We start from the raw sequence: 20,473 nt of genomic DNA, 5'->3' as shown, positions 1-20,473 counted from the left end.
CTAAATTCTTTTTTGCCCCATTGTATATAATACTTTTTATGATTTCTATAAGAATAGATCATGAACTAAGTTTGTCTAAAATAAAGAAACTTTCTTCTGTTATGTGTGATCAGTCCACGGGTCATCATTACTTCTGGGATATAACTCCTCCCCAACAGGAAATGCAAGAGGATTCACCCAGCAGAGCTGCATATAGCTCCTCCCCTCTACGTCAGTCCCAGTCATTCTCTTGCACCCAACGACTAGATAGGATGTGTGAGAGGACTATGGTGATTATACTTAGTTTTTATGACTTCAATCAAAAGTTTGTTATTTTAAAATAGCACCGGAGCGTGTTATTACTTCTCTGGCAGAGTTTGAGGAAGAATCTGACAGAGATTTTTTACTATGATTTTAACCGGAGTCGTTAAGATCATATTGCTGTTCTCGACCATCTGAGGGAGGTAAAGGCTTCAGATCAGGGGACAGCGGGCAGATGAATCTGCATTGAGGTATGTGGCAGTTTTTATTTTCTGAATGGAATTGATGAGAAAAGCCTGCCATACCGTTAAAATGACATGTATGTATACACTTCAGTATTCTGGGGATGGTATTTCACCGGAACTACTGTGTTAAGGTCACTAATCCTTTTAATAACTATTCTCATGTTAAACGTTTTTGCTGGAATGTAGAATCGTTTACATTGCTGAGGTACTGTGTGAATAAATGTTTGGGCATTATTTTCCACTTGGCAGTTTTTTGCTTTAATTGTGACAGTTTCGTTTCTCTTCACTGCTGTGTGGGAGAGGGAGGGGCCGTTTTTGGCGCTCTTTGCTACGCATCAAAAAATTCCAGTCAGCTACTTTTATATGTCCTGCATGATCCGGTTCATTTCTGACAGATCTCAGGGGTCTTCAAACTTCTTTGAAGGGAGGTAAATTCTCTCAGCAGAGCTGTGAGAATTCTTATAGTGACTGTGTATAAAAAAAAAACGTTGTTTTGTTTTCTTATGTACAAATTTAATTAGTGTTGTTTTTTACTAATGGGAACAAACCTTTGCTAAAAGTTGTGTTGTTTTAAAATTTGATGCAATAACTGTTTTTCAGTTCATTATTTCAACTGTCATTTAATCGTTAGTACCTCTTTGAGGCACAGTACGTTTTTTGCTAAAAAAGATTATAACCAAGTTGTAAGTTTTTTGCTAGTGTGTTAAACATGTCTGACTCAGAGGAAGATATCTGTGTCATTTGTTCCAATGCCAAGGTGGAGCCCAATAGAAATTTATGTACTAACTGTATTGATGCTACTTTAAATAAAAGTCAATCTGTACAATGTGAACAAATTTCACCAAACAGCGAGGGGAGAGTTATGCCGACTAACTCGCCTCACGCGACAGTACCTGCATCTCCCGCCCGGGAGGTGCGTGATATTTTGGCGCCTAGTACATCTGGGCGGCCATTACAGATAACATTACAAGATATGGCTACTGTTATGACTGAAGTTTTGTCTAAATTACCTGAACTAAGAGGCAAGCGTGATCACTCTGGGGTGAGAACAGAGTGCGCTGACAATGCTAGGGCCATGTCTGATACTGCGTCACAGCTCGCAGAGCATGAGGACGGAGAGCTTCATTCTGTGGGTGACGGTTCTGATCCAAACAGATTGGACTCAGATATTTCAAATTTTAAATTTAAATTGGAGAACCTCCGTGTACTACTAGGGGAGGTCTTAGCAGCTCTCAACGATTGTAACACTGTTGCAATACCAGAGAAACTGTGTAGGTTGGATAAATACTTTGCGGTACCGGCGAGTACTGACGTTTTTCCTATACCTAAGAGACTAACTGAAATTGTTACTAAGGAGTGGGATAGACCCGGTGTGCCGTTCTCACCCCCTCCAATATTTAGAAAGATGTTTCCAATAGACGCCACCACTCGGGACTTATGGCAAACGGTCCCCAAGGTGGAGGGAGCAGTTTCTACTTTAGCTAAGCGTACCACTATCCCGGTGGAGGATAGCTGTGCTTTCTCAGATCCAATGGATAAAAAATTAGAGGGTTACCTTAAGAAAATGTTTGTTCAACAAGGTTTTATATTACAACCCCTTGCATGTATCGCGCCGATTACGGCTGCGGCAGCATTTTGGATTGAGTCGCTTGAAGAGAACCTTAGTTCCTCTACGCTAGACGACATTACGGACAGGCTTAGAGTCCTTAAACTAGCTAATTCTTTCATTTCGGAGGCCGTAGTACATTTAACCAAACTTACGGCTAAGAACTCAGGATTCGCCATACAGGCACGCAGGGCACTGTGGCTAAAATCCTGGTCAGCTGATGTTACTTCTAAGTCCAAATTACTTAATATACCTTTCAAGGGGCAGTCCTTATTCGGGCCCGGTTTGAAAGAAATTATCGCTGACATTACGGGAGGTAAGGGCCACGCCCTACCTCAAGACAAGGCCAAAGCTAAGGCTAGACAGTCTAATTTTCGTCCCTTTCGGAATTTCAAAACAGGAGCAGCATCAACCTCCACTGCACCAAAACAGGAAGGAGCTGTTGCTCGTTACAGGCAAGGCTGGAAGCCTAACCAGTCCTGGAACAAAAGCAAGCAGGCCAGGAAACCTGCTGCTGCCCCAAAGACAGCATGAACCGAGAGCCCCCGATCCGGGACCGGATCTAGTAGGGGGCAGACTCTCTCTCTTCGCCCAGGCCTGGGCAAGAGATGTTCAGGATCCCTGGGCACTAGAGATCATATCTCAGGGATACCTTCTAGACTTCAAATTATCTCCCCCAAGAGGGAGATTTCATCTGTCAAGGTTGTCAACAAACCAGATAAAGAAAGAAGCGTTTCTACGCTGCGTACAAGATCTGTTAACAATGGGAGTGATCCATCCGGTTCCGTGGTCGGAACAAGGACAAGGGTTCTACTCAAACCTGTTTGTGGTTCCCAAAAAAGAGGGAACTTTCAGGCCATCTTAGATTTAAAGACTCTAAACAAATTACTAAGAGTTCCATCGTTCAAAATGGAAACTATTCGGACTATTTTACCCATGATCCAAGAGGGTCAGTACATGACCACAGTGGATTTAAAGGATGCTTACCTTCACATACCGATCCACAAAGATCATCACCGGTATCTAAGGTTTGCCTTCTTAGACAGGCACTACCAGTTTGTAGCTCTTCCATTCGGATTGGCTACGGCTCCAAGAATCTTCACAAAGGTTCTGGGTGCCCTTCTAGCGGTACTAAGACCGCGAGGGATTTCGGTAGCTCCGTACCTAGACGACATTCTAATACAAGCTTCAAGCTTTCAAACTGCCAAGTCTCATACAGAGTTAGTTCTGGCATTTCTAAGGTCGCATGGATGGAAAGTGAACGAAAAGAAGAGTTCTCTCTTTCCTCTCACAAGAGTTCCATTCTTGGGGACTCTTATAGATTCTGTAGAAATGAAGATTTACCTGACAGAAGACAGGTTAACAAAACTTCAAAATGCATGCCGCGTCCTTCATTCCATTCAACACCCGTCAGTAGCTCAATGCATGGAGGTGATCGGCTTAATGGTAGCGGCAATGGACATAGTACCTTTTGCACGCCTACACCTCAGACCGCTGCAACTATGCATGCTAAGTCAGTGGAATGGGGATTACTCAGATTTGTCCCCTACTCTGAATCTGAATCAAGAGACCAGAAATTCTCTTCTATGGTGGCTTCATCGGCCACACCTGTCCAGGGGAATGCCATTCAGCAGGCCAGACTGGACAATTGTAACAACAGACGCCAGCCTACTAGGTTGGGGCGCTGTCTGGAATTCTCTGAAGGCTCAGGGACTATGGAATCAGGAGGAGAGTCTCCTTCCAATAAACATTCTGGAATTGAGAGCAGTTCTCAATGCCCTTCTGGCTTGGCCCCAGTTAATAACTCGGGGGTTCATCAGGTTTCAGTCGGACAACATCACGACTGTAGCTTACATCAACCATCAGGGAGGGACAAGAAGCTCCCTAGCAATGATGGAAGTATCAAAGATAATTCGCTGGGCAGAGTCTCACTCTTGCCACCTGTCAGCAATCCACATCCCGGGAGTGGAGAACTGGGAGGCGGATTTCTTGAGTCGCCAGACTCTTCATCCGGGGGAGTGGGAACTTCATCCGGAGGTCTTTGCCCAAATACTTCGACGTTGGGGCAAACCAGAGATAGATCTCATGGCGTCTCGCCAGAACGCCAAACTTCCTCGCTACGGGTCCAGATCCAGGGATCCGGGAGCAGTTCTGATAGATGCTTTGACAGCACCTTGGAACTTCAGGATGGCTTATGTGTTTCCACCCTTCCCGCTGCTTCCTCGATTGATTGCCAAAATCAAACAGGAGAGAGCATCAGTAATTCTAATAGCACCTGCTTGGCCACGCAGGACTTGGTATGCAGATCTAGTGGACATGTCATCCTGTCCGCCTTGGTCTCTACCTCTGAGACAGGACCTTCTGATACAGGGTCCATTCAAACATCAAAATCTAACTTCTCTGAAGCTGACTGCTTGGAAATTGAACGCTTGATTTTATCAAAACGTGGTTTTTCTGAGTCGGTTATTGATACCCTGATTCAGGCTAGGAAGCCTGTTACCAGAAGGATTTACCATAAAATATGGCGGAAATACCTATACTGGTGCGAATCCAAAGGTTACTCCTGGAGTAAGGTTAGGATCGCTAGGATATTGTCTTTTCTACAAGAAGGTTTAGAAAAGGGTTTATCAGCTAGTTCATTAAAGGGACAGATTTCAGCTCTGTCCATCTTGTTACACAGACGTCTGTCAGAAAATCCAGACGTCCAGTCCTTTTGTCAGGCTTTAGCTAAGGATCAAGCCTGTGTTTAAAGCTGTTGCTCCACCATGGAGTTTAAACTTAGTTCTTAACGTTTTACAGGGTGTTCCGTTTGAACCCCTTCATTCCATTGATATAAAAATGTTATCTTGGAAAGTTCTGTTTTTAATGGCTATTTCCTCGGCTCGAAGAGTCTCTGAGTTATCAGCCTTACATTGTGATTCCCCTTATCTGATTTTTCACTCAGACAAGGTAGTTCTGCGTACTAAACCTGGGTTCTTACCTAAGGTAGTCACTAACAGGAACATCAATCAAGAGATTGTTGTCCCATCCTTGTGTCCAAATCCTTCTTCAAAGAAGGAACGTCTTTTACACAATCTGGATGTAGTTCGTGCCCTCAAGTTCTACTTGCAGGCAACTAAAGATTTTCGCCAAACTTCTTCCTTGTTTGTCGTTTACTCTGGACAGAGGAGAGGTCAAAAAGCTTCTGCTACCTCTCTCTCTTTTTGGCTTCGTAGCATAATACGTTTAGCCTATGAGACTGCTGGACAGCAGCCTCCTGAAAGAATTACAGCTCACTCCACTAGAGCTGTGGCTTCCACTTGGGCCTTTAAGAATGAGGCCTCTGTTGAACAGATTTGCAAGGCTGCAACTTGGTCTTCGCTTCATACTTTTTCCAAATTTTACAAATTTGACACTTTTGCTTCTTCGGAGGCTATTTTTGGGAGAAAGGTTCTTCAGGCAGTGGTTCCTTCTGTATAATGAGCCTGCCTATCCCTCCCGTCATCCGTGTACTTTTGCTTTGGTATTGGTATCCCAGAAGTAATGATGACCCGTGGACTGATCACACATAACAGAAGAAAACATAATTTATGCTTACCTGATAAATTCCTTTCTTCTGTTGTGTGATCAGTCCACGGCCCGCCCTGTTTTAAGGCAGGTAAATATCTTTTAAATTATACTCCAGTCACCACTTCACCCTTGGTTACTCCTTTCTCGTTGTTTCTTGGTCGAATGACTGGGACTGACGTAGAGGGGAGGAGCTATATGCAGCTCTGCTGGGTGAATCCTCTTGCATTTCCTGTTGGGGAGGAGTTATATCCCAGAAGTAATGATGACCCGTGGACTGATCACACAACAGAAGAAAGGAATTTATCAGGTAAGCATAAATTATGTTTTTTCTACATAAATATAGATTAGTCCAGTATTATTAACATCTTTAAACTAGTTCTCTCCGTTGTTAATATCCTCATATATCTATCTGAATTCGAATTTCACTTGCATATCATTTTGCAAAAATTTAAATTCAGAATCACAACAAACCTGAATTTATATATAACCAATTGTGTCAACATCTTCAGATGTCCTCAACCTATTTGTGTTTTTAATCTTCTATTCTTTAAAAAAAAAAATTAACAGTTTTGCAATAAAAGTTATATTTTAATTATATCATCGAAATCACCACTCCATGCAATTTTAATGCCCTATAAATAATTTATCAGGGACCTAGGAAGTGCTAATTAGATGCATCCTGTTTGTAGTCAATTCCTCTTTTGGTGTTGACTGTAACTTTTCTTAAATAGGAAAGTTGTTTAAAATTACACACCCTGTCTAAATCATGAAAGTTTAATTTGGACTTGACTGTCCCTTTAAGTAAATTACTTATCCTAATAAATATTGTTTTTAGCAAATCTTTTAAGGTATTATAGGAACTTGTATGTCCACTTACGGCATATTTTGTATTTCAGACACTTTGGGAAGCTGCTTTAATAGCCCCTCCCCAGGCAAATTATTGTATTGCATAGATGTGGAAGTCCTAATGAGAAAGATTTTTAGCATTTCTTGTTAATTAATTTTCAATTACATTTTCTTTTTATTACTAGTTGAAGTTGTTATGGATTACCTTCTGGAGTTGTCAAATGCAGCTAAAGAAGAAGTGCAGACAAAATCTGACTGTTTGGGGTTTGACAGTGTAGCATCGTTTCTGGATGACAGCTACCAAAATGAAGGTACTTCTGGTATTTCAGAAGAAGCTCCAGGTGAATTCTCAAGAACTGAAGATATTTACACAGAGATGACACTGTCTAATGATTTAGATGCATTGTTAGATGAAGCACTTAATAAGTACAGTTCCCAAGTGCCTACAGAAGATGCCTGTGATCTAGGACAGGGCTACACATCCACAGACATTGAATCAAATTATGCTGCATTTACCGAACTAGCACAAGCTGCCTCAGAAGTACAGACTGTAAAAGATCTTTTAAATGAAGATAGTTTGTGCAGTCTGTCTAATGACCATAATGTAAGTGATGTGAATGGCTCCAGTCATTCTGTATCAGAATCTACAAAGCCAGCAGAGGTTCCAAATTCGGTGTTGGAATTGAAAAATTTGGATGCATATTTGCATTCGGATAATTGTTCCACCCTGCTTTCACAAGCAATTCCAAGAAATGTAGATAAAACTGAAAAAACAAATGTACAAAATATGAGTCCTCTCAGCAGTGGACAAACATCTGCCCTAACAAACACTCATTTTAATGTATCCCAGTCCAGTAGTCCTTTGTTTCACCAGCCACTTTGGAACCCTTTGGCCACTCCTTTTTATCCATCACATCAGTTTTTTACACCAGTTGCTCCTGTGCCTATGTCATGGAATTTTGCTGCTAGTGGAGCTAGCCCCTTTAAGCTATCAGCTCCTCCTCCACTGTTTAATGTAAACAGTTTGCCCATAAATGCCAGGCATTTGAATAATCAAAAACTGACAGCTCCACCTGAACCTGCCCCCCTCATCTTTCCTCTGAATCCAAAAAGAATTTCACATTTTGCTGGAAAAGTGCTCATTATGCTTCGAGGTGCTCCTGGTTCTGGAAAAACCACCCTTGCAAGGTAAAGCATCTATTTTTTTCTTACTGACATGTAATATATAGGGTTAAAAGCTGTATCTTTTAAAGGTAGGAAAACTGCATTGAATTTAATCAATGTCTAGCAAAGCAGCATGTGTTCAGATTAGCAATATTTGTAGATGCTTAAAAATGTTTATTTGATGTGATGACTTGTGCTATGGATATCTCTACAATGAATTCCATAATATATCTGTGATTTCTTATTTTAGAAGCTTACGTTTAGTATTCAATATGTATTACTAAGCAAACATTTAAATATTCTAACTTTTAAAGACACAGATGTTCTTTACAAAACAAATTGAAGACATCTGTAAAAACACTAACTTGAATAATTTTGCTTTTCTAATTTTCTCATTGTTGTGTTGTATTTTTATTTCTAAGGCAATTGTTGAAGCATAACCCAGTTGGATGTATCCTGAGTACTGATGATTACTTTGTAAAAGATGGGCATTACCTGTATGATCCAAACTGTTTAGGAGAAGCACATGAGTGGAATCAAAAAAGAGGTAAGAAAATGTTTATTCTGTTTAACACTTTGTCAGTAAAAATGCTTCCTTTGATACTTATTGAAAGGACATTACTTCTAAACACAGTCCTAATACTGTTACAAGTATTAAAGGGACAAAAAGTCCAAAAGAAAATGCTTTGTGTTAGAGTATTTTATTTTTGCACTATTGCTGGCATTTAACTACGTGTTTGACCAAAAGCTTGTTCGCCATCTAGTAGCTAGCCCTAAAAAAGCCAGAACTGTTTTGGCAGCTATATATACATAAGGGGTTAAAAGGAGATTGTACTAGCAACAGCCACAGAATATCACTTGCTACATTGAAGAAAAAAATTCTTGGTACTACCATCCCTTGAGCAAAATTGTTAAAGAAAAAGGAAAAAAATATAAATTAAATAAAAAAATAAATAATGTAAGGATGTATTTTAACTTATCTGGAATCTGAGCCTGGGTTTAATATTGGGGGATTGCTTTTTCCACTGAGCATGAATGACTTATGTTTCAGCATTGGATTGGCTGTAGATACAAATATGTATCAGTGTTTGTTTATACCATCATGGGCAGAGAAGTATGCAAGGGTTTAAGGTCTGTAATGAACTCAAAGAAACATGATCAATCTTATCCTGAAGCAAAGTATGTCTCAGAGAAATGGCTGATTATTAGGAAGTCTGATCATATCAACTAACAGCATTATACGTGCTGCTATACTAGAACTTATTTGGATGGGCTATGTCACTTCAACATTTATACCATGCAGGGGTTAATGACCGTTTTTTTTTTTTTTTTTTTTAATTTGACATGTTATATAGAATTAAGTCCCTTTGTAGAAGATTTCATGATGTATTGCTGCTGTAAGAGCCTGTAAATCATACACCAGCCTGTATACGATAGAGCTTGTTTCAGCTGTAATAGATGTGAACCAGCATCATTTTGGCCCTTTAGTTGCTTTGTCCTTACAATACTACTTTTATTGTGGTTGTGTCTAAGATACATATATACTCTGTTTTGTTTTTAAATGCAGGCTCTGAAAATCTCTAAATCATTTTGTCCCTTGAAGTCAAAATCAAACATTCACGATTCAGATAGAGCTTGCAATTTTAACCAACTTTTCATTTTTACTTTTATTATCAAATTTCTTTTGTTTCTTGTTATCCTTTGTTAATAGGTGCTTAGGAGTGTGAATGTGTCTTTAGCAGTCTTTAGCAGCAGTTTTTGTAACATTGTATAACACTACAATAAACAATGTTGCAAACACTGCTGCCAGACGGCTATAGACATGTGTATGCTTTTGTGGCGTATTCCAATTTTGTGCTTCCCTATGCACTCAAAATTCTGCAGCCTCCCACCCCCCCACACACACAGGTTTTAGGCCTTTTTTAGATATTATATTTTTGGTCAGGGTTTAACTTGACCTTTTTTTTGCATTTCAAAAGTAAATAACAGGAGGGAAGGGTGAGAAGGAGGGAGACATGGCAGATGTCAGAGAGAAGGGAAGAGGGAGAGGAAATATCCAATGTAGTCAGGAGGTGCTTATTTATATATTTTTATCATCATATGATTTTAACCCCATAATAAACCCAAATTGTATAAACCTTTATAAAAATACTTTTACATTTTGTCTTGCATTTAACATTAGAAGAAAAAAATAAACCTAAACAAATCATCCAGTTTTTATCTGTGTCCAGAATTTATGTAAAGTCATGCATAATTTTATGAATTTACAGTCATGTGCACTAGCATTCAAGGGTTAAAAAGAATGCTTCACAGCGTGTTTTCTTCTGTTATGTGTGATCAGTCCACGGGTCATCATTACTTCTGGGATATAACTCCTCCCCAACAGGAAATGCAAGAGGATTCACCCAGCAGAGCTGCATATAGCTCCTCCCCTCTACGTCAGTCCCAGTCATTCTCTTGCACCCAACGACTAGATAGGATGTGTGAGAGGACTATGGTGATTATACTTAGTTTTTATGACTTCAATCAAAAGTTTGTTATTTTACAATAGCACCGGAGCGTGTTATTACTTCTCTGGCAGAGTTTGAGGAAGAATCTGCCAGAGTTTTTTACTATGATTTTAACCGGAGTTGTTAAGATCATATTGCTGTTCTCGGCCATCTGAGGGAGGTAAAGGCTTCAGATCAGGGGACAGCGGGCAGATGAATCTGCATTGAGGTATGTAGCAGTTTTTATTTTCTGAATGGAATTGATGAGAAAATCCTGCCATACCGTTAAAATGACATGTATGTATACACTTCAGTATTCTGGGGATGGTATTTCACCGGAACTACTCTGTTAAAGGTCACTAATCCTTTTAATAACTATTTATCATGTTAAACGTTTTTGCTGGAATGTAGAATCGTTTACATTGCTGAGGTACTGTGTGAATAAATATTTGGGCATTATTTTCCACTTGGCAGCCTTTTTTGCTTTTATTTGTGACAGTTTCGTTTCTCTTCACTGCTGTGTGGGAGAGGGAGGGGCCGTTTTTGGCGCTCTTTGCTACGCATCAAAAAATTCCAGTCAGTTACTTTTATATTTCCTGCATGATCCGGTTCATCTCTGACAGATCTCAGGGGTCTTCAAACTTCTTTGAAGGGAGGTAAATTCTCTCAGCAGAGCTGTGAGAATTCTTATAGTGACTGTGAATAAAAACGTTGCTTTGTATTTTTTATGTCAAATTTAATTATTGTTATTTTACTAATGGGAACAAACCTTTGCTAAAAGTTGTGTTGTTTTAAAGTTTGATGCTATAACTGTTTTTCAGTTCATTATTTCAACTGTCATTTAATCGTTTAGTACCTCTTTGAGGCACAGTACGTTTTTGCTAAAAAAGATTATAACCAAGTTGTAAGTTTTTTTGCTAGTGTGTTAAACATGTCTGACTCAGAGGAAGATATCTGTGTCATTTGTTCCAATGCCAAGGTGGAGCCCAATAGAAATTTATGTACTAACTGTATTGATGCTACTTTAAATAAAAGTCAATCTGTACAATGTGAACAAATTTCACCAAACAGCGAGGGGAGAGTTATGCCGACTAACTCGCCTCACGCGGCAGTACCTGCATCTCCCGCCCGGGAGGTGCGTGATATTATGGCGCCTAGTACATCTGGGCGGCCATTACAGATAACATTACAAGATATGGCTACTGTTATGACTGAAGTTTTGTCTAAATTACCAGAACTAAGAGGCAAGCGTGATCACTCTGGGGTGAGAACAGAGTGCGCTGACAATACTAGGGCCATGTCTGATACTGCGTCACAGCTCGCAGAGCATGAGGACGGAGAGCTTCATTCTGTGGGTGACGGTTCTGATCCAAACAGATTGGATTCAGATATTTCTTCTGTTATGTGTGATCAGTCCACGGGTCATCATTACTTCTGGGATATAACTCCTCCCCAACAGGAAATGCAAGAGGATTCACCCAGCAGAGCTGCATATAGCTCCTCCCCTCTACGTCAGTCCCAGTCATTCTCTTGCACCCAACGACTAGATAGGATGTGTGAGAGGACTATGGTGATTATACTTAGTTTTTATGACTTCAATCAAAAGTTTGTTATTTTAAAATAGCACCGGAGCGTGTTATTACTTCTCTGGCAGAGTTTGAGGAAGAATCTGACAGAGATTTTTTACTATGATTTTAACCGGAGTCGTTAAGATCAGATTGCTGTTCTCGACCATCTGAGGGAGGTAAAGGCTTCAGATCAGGGGACAGCGGGCAGATGAATCTGCATTGAGGTATGTGGCAGTTTTTATTTTCTGAATGGAATTGATGAGAAAAGCCTGCCATACCGTTAAAATGACATGTATGTATACACTTCAGTATTCTGGGGATGGTATTTCACCGGAACTACTGTGTTAAGGTCACTAATCCTTTTAATAACTATTCTCATGTTAAACGTTTTTGCTGGAATGTAGAATCGTTTACATTGCTGAGGTACTGTGTGAATAAATGTTTGGGCATTATTTTCCACTTGGCAGTTTTTTGCTTTAATTGTGACAGTTTCGTTTCTCTTCACTGCTGTGTGGGAGAGGGAGGGGCCGTTTTTGGCGCTCTTTGCTACGCATCAAAAAATTCCAGTCAGCTACTTTTATATGTCCTGCATGATCCGGTTCATTTCTGACAGATCTCAGGGGTCTTCAAACTTCTTTGAAGGGAGGTAAATTCTCTCAGCAGAGCTGTGAGAATTCTTATAGTGACTGTGTATAAAAAACGTTGTTTTGTTTTCTTATGTACAAATTTAATTAGTGTTGTTTTTTACTAATGGGAACAAACCTTTGCTAAAAGTTGTGTTGTTTTAAAATTTGATGCAATAACTGTTTTTCAGTTCATTATTTCAACTGTCATTTAATCGTTAGTACCTCTTTGAGGCACAGTACGTTTTTTGCTAAAAAAGATTATAACCAAGTTGTAAGTTTTTTGCTAGTGTGTTAAACATGTCTGACTCAGAGGAAGATATCTGTGTCATTTGTTCCAATGCCAAGGTGGAGCCCAATAGAAATTTATGTACTAACTGTATTGATGCTACTTTAAATAAAAGTCAATCTGTACAATGTGAACAAATTTCACCAAACAGCGAGGGGAGAGTTATGCCGACTAACTCGCCTCACGCGACAGTACCTGCATCTCCCGCCCGGGAGGTGCGTGATATTTTGGCGCCTAGTACATCTGGGCGGCCATTACAGATAACATTACAAGATATGGCTACTGTTATGACTGAAGTTTTGTCTAAATTACCTGAACTAAGAGGCAAGCGTGATCACTCTGGGGTGAGAACAGAGTGCGCTGACAATGCTAGGGCCATGTCTGATACTGCGTCACAGCTCGCAGAGCATGAGGACGGAGAGCTTCATTCTGTGGGTGACGGTTCTGATCCAAACAGATTGGACTCAGATATTTCAAATTTTAAATTTAAATTGGAGAACCTCCGTGTACTACTAGGGGAGGTCTTAGCAGCTCTCAACGATTGTAACACTGTTGCAATACCAGAGAAACTGTGTAGGTTGGATAAATACTTTGCGGTACCGGCGAGTACTGACGTTTTTCCTATACCTAAGAGACTAACTGAAATTGTTACTAAGGAGTGGGATAGACCCGGTGTGCCGTTCTCACCCCCTCCAATATTTAGAAAGATGTTTCCAATAGACGCCACCACTCGGGACTTATGGCAAACGGTCCCCAAGGTGGAGGGAGCAGTTTCTACTTTAGCTAAGCGTACCACTATCCCGGTGGAGGATAGCTGTGCTTTCTCAGATCCAATGGATAAAAAATTAGAGGGTTACCTTAAGAAAATGTTTGTTCAACAAGGTTTTATATTACAACCCCTTGCATGTATCGCGCCGATTACGGCTGCGGCAGCATTTTGGATTGAGTCGCTGGAAGAGAACCTTAGTTCCTCTACGCTAGACGACATTACGGACAGGCTTAGAGTCCTTAAACTAGCTAATTCTTTCATTTCGGAGGCCGTAGTACATTTAACCAAACTTACGGCTAAGAACTCAGGATTCGCCATACAGGCACGCAGGGCACTGTGGCTAAAATCCTGGTCAGCTGATGTTACTTCTAAGTCCAAATTACTTAATATACCTTTCAAGGGGCAGTCCTTATTCGGGCCCGGTTTGAAAGAAATTATCGCTGACATTACGGGAGGTAAGGGCCACGCCCTACCTCAAGACAAGGCCAAAGCTAAGGCTAGACAGTCTAATTTTCGTCCCTTTCGGAATTTCAAAACAGGAGCAGCATCAACCTCCACTGCACCAAAACAGGAAGGAGCTGTTGCTCGTTACAGGCAAGGCTGGAAGCCTAACCAGTCCTGGAACAAAAGCAAGCAGGCCAGGAAACCTGCTGCTGCCCCAAAGACAGCATGAACCGAGAGCCCCCGATCCGGGACCGGATCTAGTAGGGGGCAGACTCTCTCTCTTCGCCCAGGCCTGGGCAAGAGATGTTCAGGATCCCTGGGCACTAGAGATCATATCTCAGGGATACCTTCTAGACTTCAAATTATCTCCCCCAAGAGGGAGATTTCATCTGTCAAGGTTGTCAACAAACCAGATAAAGAAAGAAGCGTTTCTACGCTGCGTACAAGATCTGTTAACAATGGGAGTGATCCATCCGGTTCCGTGGTCGGAACAAGGACAAGGGTTCTACTCAAACCTGTTTGTGGTTCCCAAAAAAGAGGGAACTTTCAGGCCAATCTTAGATTTAAAGACTCTAAACAAATTCCTAAGAGTTCCATCGTTCAAAATGGAAACTATTCGGACTATTTTACCCATGATCCAAGAGGGTCAGTTCATGACCACAGTGGATTTAAAGGATGCTTACCTTCACATACCGATCCACAAAGATCATCACCGGTATCTAAGGTTTGCCTTCTTAGACAGGCACTACCAGTTTGTAGCTCTTCCATTCGGATTGGCTACGGCTCCAAGAATCTTCACAAAGGTTCTGGGTGCCCTTCTAGCGGTACTAAGACCGCGAGGGATTTCGGTAGCTCCGTACCTAGACGACATTCTAATACAAGCTTCAAGCTTTCAAACTGCCAAGTCTCATACAGAGTTAGTTCTGGCATTTCTAAGGTCGCATGGATGGAAAGTGAACGAAAAGAAGAGTTCTCTCTTTCCTCTCACAAGAGTTCCATTCTTGGGGACTCTTATAGATTCTGTAGAAATGAAGATTTACCTGACAGAAGACAGGTTAACAAAACTTCAAAATGCATGCCGCGTCCTTCATTCCATTCAACACCCGTCAGTAGCTCAATGCATGGAGGTGATCGGCTTAATGGTAGCGGCAATGGACATAGTACCTTTTGCACGCCTACACCTCAGACCGCTGCAACTATGCATGCTAAGTCAGTGGAATGGGGATTACTCAGATTTGTCCCCTACTCTGAATCTGAATCAAGAGACCAGAAATTCTCTTCTATGGTGGCTTCATCGGCCACACCTGTCCAGGGGAATGCCATTCAGCAGGCCAGACTGGACAATTGTAACAACAGACGCCAGCCTACTAGGTTGGGGCGCTGTCTGGAATTCTCTGAAGGCTCAGGGACTATGGAATCAGGAGGAGAGTCTCCTTCCAATAAACATTCTGGAATTGAGAGCAGTTCTCAATGCCCTTCTGGCTTGGCCCCAGTTAATAACTCGGGGGTTCATCAGGTTTCAGTCGGACAACATCACGACTGTAGCTTACATCAACCATCAGGGAGGGACAAGAAGCTCCCTAGCAATGATGGAAGTATCAAAGATAATTCGCTGGGCAGAGTCTCACTCTTGCCACCTGTCAGCAATCCACATCCCGGGAGTGGAGAACTGGGAGGCGGATTTCTTGAGTCGCCAGACTCTTCATCCGGGGGAGTGGGAACTTCATCCGGAGGTCTTTGCCCAAATACTTCGACGTTGGGGCAAACCAGAGATAGATCTCATGGCGTCTCGCCAGAACGCCAAACTTCCTCGCTACGGGTCCAGATCCAGGGATCCGGGAGCAGTTCTGATAGATGCTTTGACAGCACCTTGGAACTTCAGGATGGCTTATGTGTTTCCACCCTTCCCGCTGCTTCCTCGATTGATTGCCAAAATCAAACAGGAGAGAGCATCAGTAATTCTAATAGCACCTGCTTGGCCACGCAGGACTTGGTATGCAGATCTAGTGGACATGTCATCCTGTCCGCCTTGGTCTCTACCTCTGAGACAGGACCTTCTGATACAGGGTCCATTCAAACATCAAAATCTAACTTCTCTGAAGCTGACTGCTTGGAAATTGAACGCTTGATTTTATCAAAACGTGGTTTTTCTGAGTCGGTTATTGATACCCTGATTCAGGCTAGGAAGCCTGTTACCAGAAGGATTTACCATAAAATATGGCGGAAATACCTATACTGGTGCGAATCCAAAGGTTACTCCTGGAGTAAGGTTAGGATCGCTAGGATATTGTCTTTTCTACAAGAAGGTTTAGAAAAGGGTTTATCAGCTAGTTCATTAAAGGGACAGATTTCAGCTCTGTCCATCTTGTTACACAGACGTCTGTCAGAAAATCCAGACGTCCAGTCCTTTTGTCAGGCTTTAGCTAGGATCAAGCCTGTGTTTAAAGCTGTTGCTCCACCATGGAGTTTAAACTTAGTTCTTAACGTTTTACAGGGTGTTCCGTTTGAACCCCTTCATTCCATTGATATAAAAATGTTATCTTGGAAAGTTCTGTTTTTAATGGCTATTTCCTCGGCTCGAAGAGTCTCTGAGTTATCAGCCTTACATTGTGATTCCCCTTATCTGATTTTTCACTCAGACAAGGTAGTTCTGCGTACTAAACCTGGGTTCTTACCTAAGGTAGTCACTAACAGGAACATCAATCAAGAGATTGTTGTCCCATCCTTGTGTCCAAATCCTTCTTCAAAGAAGGAACGTCTTTTACACAATCTGGATGTAGTTCGTGCCCTCAAGTTCTACTTGCAGGCAACTAAAGATTTTCGCCAAACTTCTTCCTTGTTTGTCGTTTACTCTGGACAGAGGAGAGGTCAAAAAGCTTCTGCTACCTCTCTCTCTTTTTGGCTTCGTAGCATAATACGTTTAGCCTATGAGACTGCTGGACAGCAGCCTCCTGAAAGAATTACAGCTCACTCCACTAGAGCTGTGGCTTCCACTTGGGCCTTTAAGAATGAGGCCTCTGTTGAACAGATTTGCAAGGCTGCAACTTGGTCTTCGCTTCATACTTTTTCCAAATTTTACAAATTTGACACTTTTGCTTCTTCGGAGGCTATTTTTGGGAGAAAGGTTCTTCAGGCAGTGGTTCCTTCTGTATAATGAGCCTGCCTATCCCTCCCGTCATCCGTGTACTTTTGCTTTGGTATTGGTATCCCAGAAGTAATGATGACCCGTGGACTGATCACACATAACAGAAGAAAACATAATTTATGCTTACCTGATAAATTCCTTTCTTCTGTTGTGTGATCAGTCCACGGCCCGCCCTGTTTTAAGGCAGGTAAATATCTTTTAAATTATACTCCAGTCACCACTTCACCTTTGGTTACTCCTTTCTCGTTGTTTCTTGGTCGAATGACTGGGACTGACGTAGAGGGGAGGAGCTATATGCAGCTCTGCTGGGTGAATCCTCTTGCATTTCCTGTTGGGGAGGAGTTATATCCCAGAAGTAATGATGACCCGTGGACTGATCACACAACAGAAGAAAGGAATTTATCAGGTAAGCATAAATTATGTTTTCAAATTTTAAATTTAAATTGGAAAACCTCCGTGTATTACTAGGGGAGGTCTTAGCAGCTCTTAATGATTGTAACACCGTTGCAATACCAGAGAAACTGTGTAGGTTGGATAAATACTTTGCGGTACCGGCGAGTACTGACGTTTTTCCTATACCTAAGAGACTAACTGAAATTGTTACTAAGGAGTGGGATAGACCCGGTGTGCCGTTCTCACCCCCTCCAATATTTAGAAAGATGTTTCCAATAGACGCCACCACTCGGGACTTATGGCAAACGGTCCCTAAGGTGGAGGGAGCAGTTTCTACTTTAGCTAAGCGTACCACTATCCCGGTGGAGGATAGCTGTGCTTTTTCAGATCCAATGGATAAAAAATTAGAGGGTTACCTTAAGAAAATGTTTGTTCAACAAGGTTTTATATTGCAACCCCTTGCATGTATCGCGCCGATTACGGCTGCGGCAGCATTTTGGATTGAGTCTCTGGAAGAGAACCTTAGTTCATCTACGCTAGACGACATTACGGACAGGCTTAGAGTCCTTAAACTAGCTAATTCTTTCATTTCGGAGGCCGTAGTACATTTAACCAAACTTACGGCTAAGAACTCAGGATTCGCCATACAGGCACGTAGGGCGCTGTGGCTAAAATCCTGGTCAGCCGATGTTACTTCTAAGTCCAAATTACTTAATATACCTTTCAAGGGGCAGTCTTTATTTGGGCCCGGTTTGAAAGAAATTATCGCTGACATTACAGGAGGTAAGGGCCACGCCCTACCTCAAGACAAAGCCAAAGCTAAGGCTAGACAGTCTAATTTTCGTCCCTTTCGGAATTTCAAAACAGGAGCAGCATCAACCTCCACTGCACCAAAACAGGAGGGAGCCGTTGCTCGTTACAGGCAAGGCTGGAAGCCTAACCAGTCCTGGAACAAGAGCAAGCAGGCCAGGAAACCTGCTGCTGCCCCAAAGACAGCATGAATCGAGAGCCCCCGATCCGGGACCGGATCTAGTGGGGGGCAGACTTTCTCTCTTCGCCCAGGCCTGGGCAAGAGATGTTCAGGATCCCTGGGCACTAGAGATCATATCTCAGGGATACCTTCTAGACTTCAAATTATCTCCCCCAAGAGGGAGATTTCATCTGTCAAGGTTGTCAACAAACCAGATAAAGAAAGAGGCGTTTCTACGCTGTGTACAAGATCTGTTATTAATGGGAGTGATCCATCCGGTTCCGCGGTCGGAACAAGGACAAGGGTTCTACTCAAACCTGTTTGTGGTTCCCAAAAAAGAGGGAACTTTCAGGCCAATCTTAGATTTAAAGATTCTAAACAAATTCCTAAGAGTTCCATCCTTCAAAATGGAAACTATTCGGACAATCTTACCCATGATCCAAAAGGGTCAGTACATGACCACAGTGGATTTAAAAGATGCTTACCTTCACATACCGATCCACAAAGATCATCACCGGTATCTAAGGTTTGCCTTCTTAGACAGGCACTACCAGTTTGTAGCTCTTCCATTCGGATTGGCTACGGCTCCAAGAATCTTCACAAAGGTTCTGGGTGCCCTTCTGGCGGTACTAAGACCGCGAGGGATTTCGGTAGCTCCGTACCTAGACGACATTCTAATACAAGCTTCAAGCTTTCAGACTGCCAAGTCTCATACAGAGTTAGTTCTGGCATTTCTAAGGTCGCATGGATGGAAAGTGAACGAAAAGAAGAGTTCTCTTTTTCCTCTCACAAGAGTTCCATTCTTGGGGACTCTTATAGATTCTGTAGAAATGAAGATTTACCTAACAGAAGACAGGTTAACAAAGCTTCAAAATGCATGCCGTGTCCTTCATTCCATTCAACACCCGTCAGTAGCTCAATGCATGGAGGTGATCGGCCTAATGGTAGCGGCAATGGACATAGTACCTTTTGCACGCCTACACCTCAGACCGCTGCAATTGTGCATGCTAAGTCAGTGGAATGGGGATTACTCAGATTTGTCCCCTACTCTGAATCTGAATCAAGAGACCAGAAATTCTCTTCTATGGTGGCTTTATCGGCCACACCTGTCCAGGGGGATGCCATTCAGCAGGCCAGACTGGACAATTGTAACAACAGACGCCAGCCTACTAGGTTGGGGCGCTGTCTGGAATTCTCTGAAGGCTCAGGGACTATGGAATCAGGAGGAGAGTCTCCTTCCAATAAACATTCTGGAATTGAGAGCAGTTCTCAATGCCCTTCTGGCTTGGCCCCAATTAACAACTCGGGGGTTCATCAGGTTTCAGTCGGACAACATCACGACTGTAGCTTACATCAACCATCAGGGAGGGACAAGAAGCTCCCTAGCAATGATGGAAGTATCAAAGATAATTCGCTGGGCAGAGTCTCACTCTTGCCACCTGTCAGCAATCCACATCCCGGGAGTGGAGAACTGGGAGGCGGATTTCTTGAGTCGCCAGACTTTTCATCCGGGGGAGTGGGAACTTCATCCGGAGGTCTTTGCCCAAATACTTCGACGTTGGGGCAAACCAGAGATAGATCTCATGGCGTCTCGCCAGAACGCCAAACTTCCTCACTACGGGTCCAGATCCAGGGATCCGGGAGCGGTTCTGATAGATGCTTTGACAGCACCTTGGAACTTCGGGATGGCTTATGTGTTTCCACCCTTCCCGCTGCTTCCTCGATTGATTGCCAAAATCAAACAGGAGAGAGCATCAGTGATTCTAATAGCGCCTGCATGGCCACGCAGGACTTGGTATGCAGATCTAGTGGACATGTCATCCTGTCCGCCTTGGTCTCTACCTCTAAGACAGGACCTTCTGATACAGGGTCCATTCAAACATCAAAATCTAACTTCTCTGAAGCTGACTGCTTGGAAATTGAACGCTTGATTTTATCAAAACGTGGTTTTTCTGAGTCGGTTATTGATACCCTGATACAGGCTAGGAAGCCTGTTACCAGAAGGATTTACCATAAAATATGGCGTAAATACCTATACTGGTGCGAATCCAAAGGTTACTCCTGGAGTAAGGTTAGGATCGCTAGGATATTGTCTTTTCTACAAGAAGGTTTAGAAAAGGGTTTATCAGCTAG

At 42.2% G+C, this 20,473-nt stretch overlaps 1 protein-coding gene across 4 annotated transcripts in view; it reads left to right on the top strand.

Annotated features, from left to right (window-relative positions):
* N4BP2 (NEDD4 binding protein 2) overlaps positions 1-20,473 on the top strand; it is a 462,788-nt gene that overhangs the window by 96,349 nt on the left and 345,966 nt on the right. For all 4 annotated transcript variants that reach the window (XM_053704039.1, XM_053704038.1, XM_053704041.1 and 1 more), the window contains exons 3-4: positions 6,672-7,674; positions 8,073-8,197. In XM_053704039.1, coding sequence (XP_053560014.1) covers positions 6,672-7,674; positions 8,073-8,197 — 1,128 coding nt within the window. The remainder of the gene's footprint in view (positions 1-6,671; positions 7,675-8,072; positions 8,198-20,473) is intronic.

This window comes from Bombina bombina, chromosome 2 (genome assembly GCF_027579735.1).
Source record: "Bombina bombina isolate aBomBom1 chromosome 2, aBomBom1.pri, whole genome shotgun sequence".
In the NCBI taxonomy this organism is placed as follows: Eukaryota; Metazoa; Chordata; class Amphibia; order Anura; family Bombinatoridae; genus Bombina; species Bombina bombina.
The sequence above is the reverse complement of the archived record's forward strand: the minus strand, read 5'-3'. Positions and strand labels throughout refer to the sequence as shown.